Consider the following 17,034-nt stretch of genomic DNA (forward strand, 5'->3'; position numbering starts at 1 on the left):
GGAGAGGTGCTGAGGTGCGGGAGTCGGTCGCTATCGAGCCCTGGGCCCTGCTGCATGAGTCAGCGGCGCCAAGTGAGCAGAGAGGGTGTGACGCGGTCATGTGGGAGTGACAAACTGTCCGGGGACTGTCCTTTTTGCATGAAGGACAGAGTAGGGGACGGCTTTGGGGGGAAGCCTCTGCCAAATTGCGCAGAGATCCGGGGGAGCCGAAATCCGCTCCTGGGCGAAAAAAGGACGGTCCTGTAACGCAACCGGACAGTCCTGTCACGCAAGGGTAGGAGGGCACTTACGGTTCCATACACCCAAGGCCGTCTGTGGGCGCGCTTCCCATGTTGGAGCTTCAGCCTCGCCGTTTCGTGCTTCTTGCCCCATTTGGACAATCGTCCCGATTTGTGTGCGCCTGCGGCGCCTGTATTCACGTCCCACACCCTTTCACAATTCCCATCACCATCACCTGGCACATCTTGACCTCCTCCCTCCTCCCTGCTCTCACTGCTCAGCTGCACACCTCAAGGACTCATGATGGATTTCAGGTGAGTTGTACTCCATTCCAGTCTCAGTCTACTGTACATCTGGGATGGGAGATGGGATGGGGAGCCCCGGGGAAGGAGGAGGGCAGTGGGCGCGCCTCGAGGCCACTTACGTCCCAGTTGGCGCTGGTGGCTGTGGCCGGCAACTCGGCTCCTGATCGTTTGATCAGCCGGAGCGTCGGGACGGCCTGGGCCCTCAGGGACGGTCCACGTGATGGGTGACGGTCACCCGTCACGGACCGTCCTTTTCGTCGGTCGAAGCTTCACTTCTCTCTGGAAAAGGACGGTTCCCAAAGGGGGGAGCCGGACGGTCCCACGCCCTGGGTCCGGCCCTGGACCCTGAGACCCTTTGATCCGGCCCGCTGACGTCGTTTCTGATCGTTTCCAGGCCGTTCCCTGCAGCTCCCGACGGAACGGGCGCGCAGGGCCCTGCGCTTGGCGCCGTCGGGGTCCCTGATGCGCTGCTGGCGCGCTCCCTCCCTTTCCTTTTCCTCCTTCTCTCTCTCACCCTCCTCCCCGCCCTTTCCATTCTCGCTCTCGACCTGGTCCGACCCTGCGCACCCATCAAGAACAGCTCGGAAATGGACGACGACGGCTCGGGAATGGAGGTTGATGGATCTGATGGGGTGGTCCCAACTGGGCAGGTCGTTCCCACGGTCTCGAAGCCTTCGGATTCTGTGCTACCGTTTCCGGGAAAGCCCACACCTGATGGAGAATTCACCACAGTGTACCTTGATATGTGAGTGGTTCTGTCTTGTGGTGGGCCATGGCCAGGTCCTCACTGCTTCCTGCAGCAACCAGAGGAATGCTGTCCTGCAGCAGTGGTGTGCTGGCTTCAAGCTTGCCAAGAGTGGGAACAAGGCAGAGATGACTGCTCGTCTTCGTGCGTTCAGCAGTGACCCAAGTTGCTGGGACAGGTGAGTGCCCATTCTGATCTCCTCTGGGACAAGATGCTGACCATCTTCAACACTATCAGCCTCTGGGTTGGTGCTACCAAGGCCCATCGTAATCCCAGTGGAATTACCAAGGCCCGTTCGAAGCCAAAGCAGTCCACCCTTCGCCGTAACAAGCTTTTCGAAGAGGTCGGCTCCTCGTCACGGTTGCTCTCTGTCTTGCCAACAGATGATGCATTCGATAATCGGACCACAGAGGAGAAGAACGGCATCCTGGCTTGGGTGAGTGACATGCCACTCACTTCTCTCTCTCATCTGACCGCAATGGCAGGCTGAACGGTTCAAGGCCAAAAACCCTTACCATCCTCCTGAACACCCAGTCAGGCAGGTGACAAGAGTTGGCCATGGCGCTCCTGCTCCATCTGTGGCTGTCTCAGGTCACACTATTGCCCACGTACGTGTTTACCCTCCTGCTGACTGTCCTGTCGGGAGTCTGAATGGTTATCTTAGGGAGATATTCAGCATATCAAAGACTCGCTTGCCCTTGTCACCAGCCGCCTGAACCTTCTGCCATCTCCGTCTCCTTCCACACCAACAGCCCACTCCTCTGCCCCTTCTACTCCACTGCCTGTCCTTCCCACCATCTCTGGTACACCACCTCTCCCCTTGAAATCATTCACCTTGACCCTTGGGGATGGCTTCCGCTTGTTGTTCACTGCTCACGATGTTCCTGAACCGCCATTTCTTTCCTTCGCTAAGGATCTTGAGAGCCTTCCCCCCATGTGGTCAGATACTTCGCCTCTTTGGGATCCAAGCAAGGCCCCCTTCAGCATCCATGGGCACCCAATTGCGCTGGTCCATTGGAGAGAGCTCTATTACTGCAAGCCCCAGCAGTGGAACGGGTTGAAAAAGCGTTGGCATGAACGCAAGGTGAGTACTTGTACATTGTTGGCTGTTGCAGATGAGTGACAAACACTTCAGTTGATTGCGGAGCATTGGTTGGGGACAACTCCGACTTTGTTCTGGACGGAGTTTACCAACTCCAAGGGTGAGCGTCTTAGCTACACTGCCATCCTCAGTGAGTTGCAGAGGCGCAACAAGGAGCGGAACGCTGAGGCAGCTGAGGCAGCTCGTGCTCAGTATGGCTCAAACTTTGCTGATCAGTTCACATATGAGAAGCATGGAAAGACTCATGTGCTCAGTCAACCGTCTGCCATTGCAAAGCACTTTCATACCATGGAGTAGACATTCAATACTAGACTATATATATAGCCATCTTATATCTACATACTACAATAATCAGTATGCACATAAGCAACTTCTTCCACAGGATGGGCACTTGAGAGAGGGTGGCCTCTCTAAGTTGAGAAAGTCCTCCCTCTTTTCTCCAGGCTCGTCGTTCCAGGAGATGAGATACTTGACTATAGTCAAGTGGGTGAAATCGGTGCTCCATCCTCCCCAGTCACAGAGTCGACGGAGACTCCACCGGAGATCTCCATGCAAAAACTGACATCCACCACGACGGAAAGAGTGAGTTCCATATGGGTATGGATCTAACCGAATGTCCAAGAGACTGTTCCGGAAGAGCTCCAAGAACTGCTCGCTTGTCTGAAAAGGGTGTGAGCATGTGCAAGAGAAGGTCCCATGTAATGCAGATGACTCACCATGGCAATGTCGGTAGCGGAGAAGCGGTCTCCAGATAACACCTTTCGAAAGACATATCCACTGGAGAGCTGTGAGGCCAGAATCCAGTCACACAATGCACGAACTGGGCAGAGATGTTGGAAATAGTCAGGAAGGCGGCGCAAGACAAAGGGCTTGATGTCTGTCAGAATAGCTAGTCATCAGATATAAGAGAAAAGGCGTCTAAAAGAACTCACCACCATTCTGACTGGTCTTACGAAATGGAAGAGTCAGAACAATCAGGTTGTCGTCATGAGCGTCCCATTGAAGGTGAGAGAACTTGATCTTCAAGACTTCGTCGACTCGTAGCAGGCATAGATATGCAATGGTGAATGCAGCAAAGAGAAGTCGACGGGTGTTCCCACCAGCCCACGGCACTTCCTCCTCTTGATCTGCTGCATTCTTGCGCTTACCTGGAGAGTATTGTTTGATCTCCCAGTTTTCAGGACGGTGGTTAAAATTGTAAAGGTCCTTTAAGATGTCCTACATGTTTGTAACAAGTGAATACTTGAAAACAGAACGGTTAAAAAAATCTCACCTGGGTGATAGCCCGTGCACTAGTTGCTGCCTCTCCTGCGTGAACCTTTTAACAATGTCAGACATGAATCAAGGACCGGTATACACCCTATTGTGCTCACCTTTCGTCGACGCAAGCTAAGCATATAGGCAGATACCTGATTCGATATTGAAGGATTTCCTTGCATTGTCCCATCATCCCTCTCATGCCACGCAAGAGAGCCTAAGCCATGGACACGCCCAAATGCATATGTCATGGCAGCTCGCATCTTCTGCGCGTGAGAGTATGAGCTACGTGTATCCGTTGACAGCTTTGGAGAGGCGTCAAGACGGATCACGTCACATCTAGAGCCATGATTGAGTCAGCAAACAGTGAGGGGCATACAGATTGGCTTACGCATCCATGATCCAGGCAATTATCCACAGTGGGGTATCTCGGTGAGGTGCCTTGCTGAAGACCTCCCCATCTGCACGAACAAACTTCTTCTCAATTGCAAACTTCTTGCACTGAGCCATTAAGCTGGGCAGCACCAGGTCATCCTCTAAGATGAGGAAGAGGTTCAGATAACATACCGCTCATAGTGTGCAGCAGTCCCTTCAGTAACGCCCTTTGAAGCACCCAAGATCACATCTCGAAGCTCTGTTCCCAACCCCTGACCATCCAAAGCCAACTGCTGGTCTCCTGGAAAGGACTCCTGCTCACCATCCATCTCATCTTCAATCTGGATCTCATCTGAGGATGATAAATGGCTGAGAGCTTGCTGAATACCAGGATAGAGGTTCACTGAAGTGGTGCTCATGGTGGTCAAGAAGAAAGGGGGCTTGAGGCAGTGCTCATCAGTCTACCTTTGACTAGTGTGCTCAGGAATCAAGTAGCAAGCCAATGTATCAGATAGAGTGTAGATAGAGTGGCATTGGATCAATATAAACTTCTACACAACCATCTACACTTGTACAAGTTTCTAGAGGGGAGGGGGGAGATGGGGAAGTATTTCGATGCTGAGGGAATGGATCCGCAAGCGATTCGCAGAGGGACAGTGTGTCCATGTCCTGGACATATATGCAGTTAAGAACGAGCCCAAGATCAAGCAGAACGATGGAGAACTCACTGAGATATGACACCCTCTCCTGAGGGGTCTCTGGGGGAAGTATCTCGATGAGGGGCCCTCGACTCGCAGCCAGCCGGTACGCACTAAGCGGTCCCATGTACAGGGCCTAAATGCGATGGGGAACACGCTATAGATCATCCAAATCAGCGGTGAACTCACTGAGATATGCTCCCCCTCCTGAAGGGCACCATGAGGCAGTATCTCGTCGTTGGGGAGGACGATTCGCAAGCGGCCTGTTCGCAAACGGCGCGCCCATGTTGTGGAGCCCTAGGCGAGTAAGAACGAGCCCAAGAACAGGATATAAGGTGAAGAACTCACCGAGATATGATCTCCCCACCTCGTGGTGGTTTGGCACCACTGCAGCGCCTGCAGGGAGGGCAAACAACGGCGAATGGCTTAGGCGTTTGAGCGGACATCTAGAGCTGGTGCTGGAGTGTCAGAACGAGCCCGGAACCGTCTTGAACGATGGAGAACTCACCAAGATATGGCATCTCTTTTGCCATGTCCCCCTGGATGGGCAGAGTCAGCTGGTTGGGGGCCCACATGACCACTGGACGCGTTGAGGGCCTCCCCATGGATATGTGTGCTGAGGGAGCCAATGAGACGCGTCAAAACGCGCCCAAGCGGACGCAATTTGAGGGGATAACGGGGGAGACTGGTAGGGGGAGGAGGAGAGGTGCTGAGGTGCGGGAGTCGGTCGCTATCGAGCCCTGGGCCCTGCTGCATGAGTCAGCGGCGCCAAGTGAGCAGAGAGGGTGTGACGCGGTCATGTGGGAGTGACAAACTGTCCGGGGACTGTCCTTTTTGCATGAAGGACAGAGTAGGGGACGGCTTTGGGGGGAAGCCTCTGCCAAATTGCGCAGAGATCCGGGGGAGCCGAAATCCGCTCCTGGGCGAAAAAAGGACGGTCCTGTAACGCAACCGGACAGTCCTGTCACGCAAGGGTAGGAGGGCACTTACGGTTCCATACACCCAAGGCCGTCTGTGGGCGCGCTTCCCATGTTGGAGCTTCAGCCTCGCCGTTTCGTGCTTCTTGCCCCATTTGGACAATCGTCCCGATTTGTGTGCGCCTGCGGCGCCTGTATTCACGTCCCACACCCTTTCACAATTCCCATCACCATCACCTGGCACATCTTGACCTCCTCCCTCCTCCCTGCTCTCACTGCTCAGCTGCACACCTCAAGGACTCATGATGGATTTCAGGTGAGTTGTACTCCATTCCAGTCTCAGTCTACTGTACATCTGGGATGGGAGATGGGATGGGGAGCCCCGGGGAAGGAGGAGGGCAGTGGGCGCGCCTCGAGGCCACTTACGTCCCAGTTGGCGCTGGTGGCTGTGGCCGGCAACTCGGCTCCTGATCGTTTGATCAGCCGGAGCGTCGGGACGGCCTGGGCCCTCAGGGACGGTCCACGTGATGGGTGACGGTCACCCGTCACGGACCGTCCTTTTCGTCGGTCGAAGCTTCACTTCTGACATTGACGACCGACGACGGCGACGATCACGCTGTGAGGCTCAAGCGCTTATAGATAGCTCCTGTCCCCTGAATGTCGGCGTTGTCCAGCCAGGGTCAACTTGTTCCGTAAGTTTGGACGTAATCTTTCCCTTGAGTATTTCAGTGCCTCCGAGTCGAAGGTTCTATTCAACAATCGGGCACTTTAAACTGATGATCGCCTCCGGCTGGCTAAGGGCTATCATGAATCGGACTCATACCTCGACACGACCTTAAAGCAGAATCCCACACATCTGGTTGCCTAAACGTTGTAACGATGCCATTGTTTCTCATGATCGCCAGCGACTGGGCGTGTCAACGTAAAGCTTCGCAATCTGAGCTGACCGAATTGATGCTCAGGATACCTCGAGGCAGGCTGGGCGCCGCCGTACGCTCTGGATAACGGAAGAGCAGATACAGGTCACAATGGTGAGTTGTCCGACCAACAGTTTATCAGTCCATCGATCAGCGTTTCCTGATTTGATTCGTCAGGAATTAGCTGCATTATGCGCCAGTGCTGACGGCCGCACCGATGCATTCTAGGTGGGTCATCAAGCGTTCAGCTCCATTAGGAGGCAAAGCCTTTAAGCTGAATGCAAGGACTCCCATACATATGACCTAAAAAGTGCCGTTCGACTTGGTCAGGACCAACGCCACCGAATGCGTTTCTGGGTATAAGAGCTCTGGGATTAGGCTGGAATGCGTTCCTTTAGTCCCCCTCTGATTCATCCCCCCCACCAAATCGCTGTTCGAGCCGTCCGCCAACGTTATCAAGACGACACCAATGGAGGTCACCAGTGCCCTCCAGGATCCGCTCATTCTCTTTCTTCTGGCAATCCTTGGCATAATGTACTTCTGGAAGTTGTTCAACGCGCCCTCTCGTTCGCGGCTACCCCTCCCTCCTGGGCCGAAGAAATACCCCATCATTGGCAGCCTCCTGGAGATGCCCAGTTCAGAGGAATGGGTGAAGTTCGCAGAATGGTCGAAAGAGTACAGTACGTGCTTCATTGCAGTGTTCCCCGTTTTGACCGGCACATCGAGGTCGGCCCTGACTGAGACTCGTGGTTCCTTCTGATGAATAGACTCGGACATCATCCACCTCCAAGTAGCAGGCACTTCCATCGTCATTGTCAATTCGGCAGAGACAGCACATGAACTCTTCGATAAGCGGTCGACTATCTATTCTAGCCGGTGAGCTCCTTCCTGTTTCAATTGCCGAAGCAGCGTCACCTGGATTTTGTGATTGATGGTGCATGATGCAGACCGCGGTTGGTCATGATAAACGAACTGTAAGTCTAAAAACATACAAGCATGTACGCATCTGGGCCTCGAATGACGTAACTTCGCGCTTAGAATGGGATGGGAATGGGCCGTGGCGCATATGCCGGAGGGGGATGACTGGAAGCAACATCGTAGATTGTTCCAGCAAAACCTGAGTCCATCTTCTATACCGAACTTTCAACCGCAAGTGATCAAGCTCTCCCGTCGCTTACTCCTCAGCTTGCTCGACAATCCGGATGGCTTCATAGATCATGTACGGCAGTGGGTGCATCGACTACCTTCCATAAAAGACAATCTGATTTCTCCTCGTTAGCTTCGTGGGCGCCGTTCTCATGGAGTTATCTCATGGGATACAGACGCGTGGTCAAGATGATCCATACATCAATGTCGTCGAACAGGCTCTTCAAGGACTGATTCAAGCAATCGTTTCAGGTAGATTTCTGGTCGAAACCTTTCCTATCATGAAATACATTCCCGAGTGGATGCCTGGAGCCAAGTTCCAAAGGCTGGCAAAGGAATGGCGTGAATTAGCTACGCGGGTAGTTATGGACCCATTCAAGAAAGTGAAGCAAGACATTGTACGTTCACCTGTAGCTGTCCTGCTTATATATAATATACTCTACCTACAGGGCATGTGTGATGCATCAACGACTACACTTACAGTAGGTTCTTTGTAGCGTACCATTACAGTGCCTGTTATACATCACTGGTTCTTATTCCCACAGTTGAGGGGGAGTGTCCGCCCATCGTCGTGAACGATGATGGGACTACGCTTCGCGTCGCTTTCCCTATTGGATTTTGACATCGGGGGCTTAATCTCGCCCTGTTCTTTCTAATCTGGCTTCCCCCTTCTTTGTCGCGTGGACCCAAAAAAGTAGTAGAGATTACTATCTATGGACGGCTACAACATTCTACTAGCGGCGCCCCGACCGAAACAGCACCCTCCCCCGTTGCCATTAGCGCAGGGACATCCTTCCATGCTGACCTGCACTGCATCATTAGTGTCTGCCGTGTGTGCTCCTGGCGCCACGCGTACGCGCGGGGACCCTCCTCAGTGGCTGCCAATGCGCGTTCCTCCCATTTCTTCGCTTGCCACTCGTGAAACTGGATAACACGTCGCATCTCCTCTGACAGGAGGATACACTCCTCTTGCCATCGTTGGGCTCTCGCGCGGCTCTTGCACCATTCAATTCTGAGAGCTACTCAATATTAGCGCCGAAAGTAAAGTCATTGTTAAATTAAAACCTTCTTTTACCTTCGTTCATACCTTCCGTCAGTTCTGCTTCGTTTGTTCGCTCGGTTGCCCATATCCACGAGAGAGTTCGGCGCCCTTCAGATTGACTCGCATCTTCTCCGTCCCTTAAGCCACGAACATCGGCGTCTAACAGTGGTCGCAACACTTGCTCCCACCCTGATTTCCCGAGAACCGTGCCCAATGCGTGAAGGGCAACTCTACATGTTCGATATTTGCTTGCGGCCGCATTCACACGTGTTTGCACGTTCTTCACCAGCATGACACTCCGAGTGTTGTGAAATTGGCCGCGTGAGTACCGATCCTTCGATTGATACATCGAACTTAGGACAAGGAGGTTACGGCGGAGATCCCCGAGTGAATCGAACGCCTGCCCATAGCGTAGTCGCCACTCGTAGTCAGCTATTGAACGGACAGGTAACCGGTCAGCAACCTCTGAGGGAAGATACAGCTTGAGGGACTCTGCATCGGTGTGAATATCGGCCTCGGCTTCACTGGCCCGCAAAGATGTGACTCCCGGCATGTATAGATCCTGTACGCCACGCCATGCCAAGATCCGACGGCGAAGTCGATTTCGTCGTTCGATTATTTGAGTTCGCTGGTGATCGGTTGCATGGTTAGACAGTGCGTTCGAATCTGTTTGCAGACGAACTTGCTGATCTTGAAGATCGAGACCTTGCGCAATAAAGACACTGGGGCTAACACCATCATGAATCCCGCCGACTGCTTCTCTTTCTGCAGCCGCCGCGTCCTCTTCTGCGAGCTCTAAACGTATCCTTGCCTGAGATATTGTTTGGAGTGCCGGCTCGTACGGGTTCGTCATTTTGGCATCTGCCTCCCAGGCCCAAACTAACTGTGAGAAACCAGCGACAGTCTCCTTGGGCAAGCCTTCACTGAAGGCTTGGAACGCCTTGACATGCTCCGATCGCATCTGTAACGCTTCTTGCGCTTTGCGGAGAAGAGATTCATCTAAAAACCTTCAGTGACAGTTAGTGAACCACGCGGAAGTCAACACGTACGAAGAATGATGACCTTGCGCCAATTATAATCACCGAAGTGGTCGTCCAGGGTGTCGCGACGGGAGCCAGGCCCCATTTCTTTGGTGCTACTAGCCACTGGGTTCATTGCCGCCCAGCCGCGCTCTGGAGATTCACCGTCGGTGCGTCCAACGTTTGGTGTGAGATTGAAGGAATAGTTAATTTGACACTCATTGCGATGAGCGTAAAGATGGAACTTCGGAACGAGGTATTTGATTGACAGCTGAGTAAACCGCGGACCAACAAGCTCTTTCGGGTATGACGCCGCACGAGCTTGAAGGTTCCGTGCCCACTGGCACGCAATATCATACGAGGTAACGACTACGTTAGGGGAGTGATTTCGGAGGCTGGAAAAATAAAGGTAGTCCATGTTGCAGTAGCTAGGATTGTTATTAGCGAGTGAGGAAACATAGGGCAACGAATAACCTACCGTTCCCCTAGTTGCAAGTCCCCAACTGAGAGCGGTCGCTTCATGTCGTGCCGACTGCATTCTATAGTCCCCACCCCACTGGCAGTCATACCTTTCCCACCCCGGACGCTAGCAAGCTTGACCGCATCGTAGTTGTTACACGTACTTGGCTCTTCGGGCGGGAAATTGCCAGAAGCGTCCAAAAACGCCTTGTACTTCTTCTCGTCGACAAAATAGGCATATCCTCGGTTTAAGCCTGGATCTCGGATGTCATTTGATGCCGCCAGACGTTTGAGGCGGAAGTTGGCATCAATTGCCACGAACAAAGAATAAATCCACCTGAATTCAAGTAAGTCACGATTGTGTATCCAGGCTACTTTACTCACTGTTTTCTAGGCTCTACTTGCCAGTCTGACGGTAGATTTTTCCCCGGATGGGGACACGCAGGGCAAAGTACGGCGCATTCCCCTTCTTTTGTGCCTGAAACCCCCGTTGGATCATGACCACGTCCCGAACGTTTCAGAAGGCGAATATGGCGCCACTCGCGAACGATTCGCATAAAGGCTGTATAGCGCTCCTGTGGGCCTAGGTTAGCTGTCAATTTTTATGGTGATGAGTTAGCTGATTTACCGGCACAGATTCTCTTAGATTACTGCTTAACCGGACTAGAGATTGGTAGAACTCATACCCAGAGACCTTCGAGCCGAAAGTCAGAAGTTGGAATAACCGCAGGACCTCGAACGTAGCAGCGGTTCGTGGTTCGACGGTTGTCGCTGGAAATAGCCGAGCGCGCAGAAGCTGGGCGCTCTTTGACACGCCTTGAGTACAATTGCAGAAATCGAGATTGATGGTGAAGATCCCATGAAGTGAGATGACAACGAAAGCTTCGTTGAAAGCTGTATCCGCAAGAGGGCAGGGGTCCCCCTGAAGATGGTTGAGCTGCACCCGAAGGCCAAGAGCCCGGAGTGTTTGGCGCTCAAAGAACCTCCCGTTCCACCTCTAATCTAACGTCAGTATTGCGGCGTTATCTTCGATAGTCAACTTACTTCAACGATATGAAACGGATTCGTTCGATGGCGTTCAATCAAGCAATTTTGACAAGATAGCCGAGTGTTGAAGCACTGGGGGCACCGAAACGTTCCTTCGGCTTCCCGACACTCATGGCATATTATGGGAGATGTTCCGATGTCGCCGCGTCCTTCCAATCGAAGGAATTCCTCCACAAATGAGTCGATTTCGGATACCCATACAAGAAGTGGGTTGTCCTGTTGTATCAATAGTAAGCCCTTAGTGAGACACGAAAAGATGTTTGGTACGTACTCCAATAGTGCGCCTTCGACTGATTAACCGTACAATACTGCCGTCCTCTGCAGGTTCATCTGGTTCGATCATGTGGAGGCCTGAGTCATCGATGCCACTGTCGTCTACATTGACTTGACTGGGTGACGTGTGAGGGACTTCAAGTTGAGGAGTGTGATATGACCGGGTGGCCGATAGCCCAGACGCGGTGATAACGAAATCAGTATGTCGATGTGTGGGAGCAGAGGGGCTGGGACGCGTATTCCGTTCTGAATCTAATAAGGAGTCAACGTCAATAAGAGCTCGCTTTGGCCGGCGCATCGTTGATTGAGACACTTACCTCGCTGGAATGTGCTCTTATATACACTGACCTGGTGCTTCTGTAGCCGCACCATTGATTACATCGGGCTTGAGATTGAGGTTGAGAGTGTGTGCTGTGGCGACCTAACGGAAACGGAAGAAGGCTCAGTACTTTCTCACAGTCACAAAGATGATTTAGATTGACTCATGTTATCTTTCTCACACTTACAAGAATGAGCGCTGGGTCACAAAATATATTTCTCACAGTTACAAAATGAGCGCCGGGGTAACAAAATAGACTAAGCAGGAGTTTCGCAAAGGGGTTCATCCGCCCGTGCGACGTCTTCAAATGCCACAACGTACTGATGCGCGGTGGGGGCAGCCCCGTTGCCGATCTCCTTCCACTCATGACGCTAGGTAATGACTCAGTTCCGCTGATAAGCGTAAGAAATAAGGGAGCAATGCACTTACACGACGTGCACGATCAGCCTCAATTGTGATCTCGTCCTTCCAATTTCCGGTGAATTTGGGTAAAGAGAAGGCTCCACCGTGGAGGAGGGTGTCGAGCAGGATTAGGCTCATTGCCCATGCCTACGAGAATACCCAAAATGGGACAAAGGCTCAGAAATAAGTGAGACGACGTACTTTTTTCCACCTAGGAGTAGCCGTAGGGAAGCGGTCTTCAAATAAGGGGAACGCCGCTATGAAGAATTCCTTGTACTCGTGTTCATCGAATGCTTTGTTGAAATAAGGCAGGACCCCCGAAGCGAAAATGTGGATTGGGTCCTCCAAAGGGTCGGGGTTCAGTCGAAGTACTCCAGTGCCAAGATGGATTTCATAAAGATTAGCCATTTGGGGACTTAGAATGAGAGCCATGAATGCCGGAAAACAGGGAAGAACAATGTTTACTCACCGAGCCGAGGTCAGAGTGTTTACTTGCCGAACCGAGGCCAGGTTGTGGTTGGGGAAAAGATCAGGCGAGGTGGAGTGTCCATATATGGCACTTGAACACTGGTCACATGCATATGATAGCTTAGGAGGTTCGAACACAATAAATCTGCAGCATCCAATAGACTGCATATCCCAATAATATTTCCATCGGGAATTCGACCGGTAGGCTATTGCGACCTATTCATATAATTTTATCACTTATTGTTCAGGAGATTAGCTTGATATTGAATAAAGGTCAGATTTGGTCAAAAGGTCAGACGGCACTGTTTCATGATTGCCACCTGCACTTTAGCGTGCTTTCGACCATCGACTTTCACCATGCCCCCTGGCCGCCCCAAAATCTACAAAACTCCTGAAGAGAAAGCACTAGCCAATAGAGCTAAAAGTAAACGCAGTTACCACAAGTAAGTGGTTCCATTCACTCACGAGTAATGGCTCAACATTTGTACAGGAACAAGGACCCGTTTAAAGTCTCCTCCCCTCGCAAACGCCCCGTCGGATCTGGGCGCCCAAAGTTATACCATACTCCGGAGGAGAAGATGTTCGCTAATCGTGCAAAGAGTAAACGGAACTATCACAAGTAAGTGTCCTGCAATGTAATCTAATTATCATGAGCTCAAGGGGATGATAGGAAGATTTTGGAGATCAGCTGCCGACGCGCCATCAGGTATCGAGCTGAAACAACTAAGTATATACCCATTCGTGCCCCCCTGCTGTCTACTAACAATTTAATAGGAATAAGCGAGTTCTAGCCGCAGTTCGAGAGCGGAAACACCCAAAGACCAACCCTGCGACGGTAACCGATTGGACAGACTTGGTTGCGGATACGTCGGACAAATTCGACGCATTACTTCAAGGTGCTACCGTTCCAAAGTTTATGGCAGAACTCTACCGAAAGTATAGCATTTCTCGTCGTAACACCACCTTCACCGATCCTCTTATTTCTCGTCGTAACACCACCTTCACCGATCCTCTTCTCGAAGTCGAGGCATTGCGAGCCACGATGCAACGCTGCGAAGCCGGATTACTACGACTCTCCGGTGTCGATAAGAATTTCCGCATTGCTGAGACGACAGGAAAGGCGATCCAGGAGGCATTAGGGTGTCTCGAAGATCTTCTATGTACTACGATGGACGGTGACTCAGAGCTATTCGAGATGCATAGGAAGGGGGAGCTGTTGTATCAATCACTGTAGTGTATATGATCAATTGAACTTCGTTTGTCACTCATATCTCATGGGGATGATAAGAACACGAAAGGCAACAATCAGATTCGCGGGAACGGAAGTCCATACAAACTGCAACACTACGCGCTACGGGGCTGACGGGGAACTACGGCTGGCCTATCTACTCGTCATTGTGGATATGGACGTCGTTCATCATGAGGCATCGGTTGAAATGGGCCTGAGCCTGTTGCTCAGTGGCGAACCGTTTGCAGCGCCAACGGGGAACGCCTTCGACGAGGGATGCGACAATTGTATCCCTGATAAAGTGTGAATATACGGTCAAAAGAAGAGGATGGTAGCTTACCATCCGCGGAACACTCCGACTTGGCGGCCTCTGGTGACCGAATACCAGGAGCCAGCGTCATTGGCAGTGGACGAGGGCGAGGAAGAGCTACATGCACTGGCGACGGGCGTGCCAGCAGATGCTGCGGCTGGGCTAGCAGCGGCGACGACGAGCTGATGAAGGGTGTCGCAGTTAGGGCACCTGAAGTAGCCGGCTGGGGCTAATGTTTTGCTGAGTTCAACGGTAACAAAGCGGCAGGGGCGAGCTTACCGTTGGCAGTGGGATTGGCGTTGGCATTGGCAGCCACCGGGGCTGGAGTCGCATTGAGAGGCGGTGGGACTGGAGCAGTGTTGAGAGCCGGAGCGGCAGACGCAGTAGGAGCCGTCTCAGCACCTCCATTGGCTACGGCTGCCTGGTTGGCAGCCTGGGCCAAGGCGAGTTGCTGAATCAGCTCGCTTAAGACGTTGAGGTCAACTGCGGGGTTCTGCATGGTTGGAGTAGTAGAAGAGGGCGATAGAATGCTGGGGCTGAGTCGTTCGAATCGTTGTGGTGACCTAATATATAGTGGGATGCGAGTTGCCGGGGGTGCGGCGAAGCTTATGCTGAAAAAAAGGGGATGGATCAGATACATCACCCGACTGCAAGGCTCAAGCTTAGTCGCATACTCTACCTCATTCTCCTCGATGGCACCACCCAGCAAAGCTAATGCAGAACAAAAGGCTTACCTGACTGGGTTACTAGATAAGTTTCTGGAAGCCCAGAAACACGGCCGACTGGATAGGTTCTGGCCCGTCCTTTATCGGGGGTGGTTCGAGCAATGGCAAGAAGAGGAAGACCCCGCTATCATGGACGATGGCGAGAGGAAGAAGAATTTGGGTACAAAAATAGCGAAACGCCAAGATGTAAGTTCTACCTATTTTTTGATTACCGACAGCCCTGAACATACGGACCGTAGTACCTAAAGAGGTGGTATCACAACCGAACGGCCGCAAAAACCCGAGCCACGCCCAAGCAGCTACCACCACCACAGCCTATCAAAAACGCTCGTCGGCCTCAACTCCTGCAACTCTACTCGAAAAAATACTACAAGACGCGTATTCGCCCGAAAATTTACGAGAACCTCCCCGCGGGCACAAAGCTCACCGGTGCCGCTTTCCTTTCGTTGCTGCAAGAGAAGATTCCCCAGATTTTTGCGCTTGAGACGGCAGAAATCAAGAAGGAGATTGAGGACCTATATGAGGCCCTAAGGAACCGCGAGGATGAGGAAGACAAGGATGCACCTCCAGAGCGGATAACAGCCGCACGATATGCTGCGTAAGCTCATTCTTGGCTTACGGACGGCACTTACTTACCCATTCTCAGCGCGATAGACGAAATTCCTCGATACTTTCAAGCTTTCAGTCAGGAGCTTGCCCGCAGAACGGGTTGGTCGTTTACCTTACTGGCAGGTGGGCCCGATCCGGAGAATGGAGGTCGAATCAATAGTATTGGGTGAGTCCAGCTGTCCATTCCCCTTATATCCTTATCGACGTCTTCCTAGTGTACATTTTGGGGAGAACGAGGCGGGCCAGCACTTCGGGAAAGCAACTCCAGGCTTTGGGGATACGGTCCTTACTCCGTATGCAAATTTCTTGAACACAATTTACAGTGAGTGCTAGATCCGACAACTAAACTAACTTTCATCATTGATTATCCTGCGACAGCGAAGTCAGAATGTGACGCAAGGTCGCTCGTCGCCGTCGATTCGGTGGACTCATCGCCAGCTGACACCCCTCCTCATGGTTCCGCCACCACAATGGCTTCTTTCAATGCGGGCGTGGAGAGCCGTGAGCTTACCCTACCTCCACCTGTCCCTGCTCCTCCTGCAGCCCTCGTCACCCCTGCCGCCCCGCCAAACACCAATGCTGCACCACTGCCCGACCTGGACGAGTTCGACTGGAGCGAGTTCGACGCTACAATGGCAACATTTAACCCCACGATTCCCTCCACCATGTCACCTCTCGCCGGAAACGGCGCCTTTGGCTCTCTCCTCGATGAGCTCGCTGCAGACCTTCCTGACTACATTACCCACGCTGCCACTAAGATGACCTCCATCAATCTTGCGCCCATTCCCACCGTCGTCACCGTTCCGGGGATACCTGCCACACCCATTTCAACGGCACCTGAACTCCCCATCCTGCCCATCCCGCCTGTCGCCTTGCCATCGCCCGCTGTTGCCTCGTCATCGCCTCCTGCCGTCTCATCCCCTGTCGTCTTGCCTTCATCGCCGCCTGTCGCCTCGTCGCCCGTCCCTGCCGTCTCATCCCCCGTCCTCTTGCCTTCAACCGCCGCTGGCGTCCCAACAGGAAATGCTGAAAATGCGGAGACGGTGGGCCCTGTTGCTGACGTTGGTTCTGATGTCAGTCCGATGATTGGGAACCCCGCACCGCTCCGTCGCCGCAAAAGAGCTCTGGATGTAGGAGAAGACTCGGCCTTTATTGTGCCCGGGAAGCGTGTTCGGAAGCTATCCGAGCGGAAGGAGTGGGAGGCCACAAGCATCACCAAAAAGAAGGAGAACAGGCACCCCAAGAAAGGTAAAAGTAGCAAGAGTTCCAAGGGTGTGTGAGCAGACGTACTTTACTGAGGTATCATGGGACGCGTACTTAGATATCATTACTTATGTGACGTATGTACTTGCCCTTGCCAATAGAGCTTCTGCGTGATCTATCATAAAGCACTGGACCCGTAGTGATGCTCCGAACCCCGAGGCTTACGCTCCGAACGTTAAAAGTGTCTAA

The 17,034-nt window shown here is 52.6% G+C and overlaps 1 protein-coding gene across 1 annotated transcript; it reads left to right on the forward strand.

Moving 5' to 3' along the window:
• Window positions 1-7,004: 7,004 nt before the first annotated feature.
• On the forward strand, window positions 7,005-8,178 carry PC9H_002865 (uncharacterized protein; the record flags this gene model as incomplete). Its single annotated transcript, XM_036772465.1, has 6 exons — window positions 7,005-7,215; window positions 7,303-7,411; window positions 7,483-7,509; window positions 7,574-7,762; window positions 7,815-8,079; window positions 8,131-8,178. 6 exons carry the CDS (start codon window positions 7,005-7,007, stop codon window positions 8,176-8,178), a joined length of 849 nt encoding a protein of 282 aa, XP_036633938.1.
• Window positions 8,179-17,034: the final 8,856 nt, after the last annotated feature.

The sequence above is a fragment of the Pleurotus ostreatus genome (genome assembly GCF_014466165.1).
Source record: "Pleurotus ostreatus strain PC9 chromosome Unknown scaffold_2, whole genome shotgun sequence".
Classification (NCBI taxonomy): domain Eukaryota; kingdom Fungi; phylum Basidiomycota; class Agaricomycetes; order Agaricales; family Pleurotaceae; genus Pleurotus; species Pleurotus ostreatus.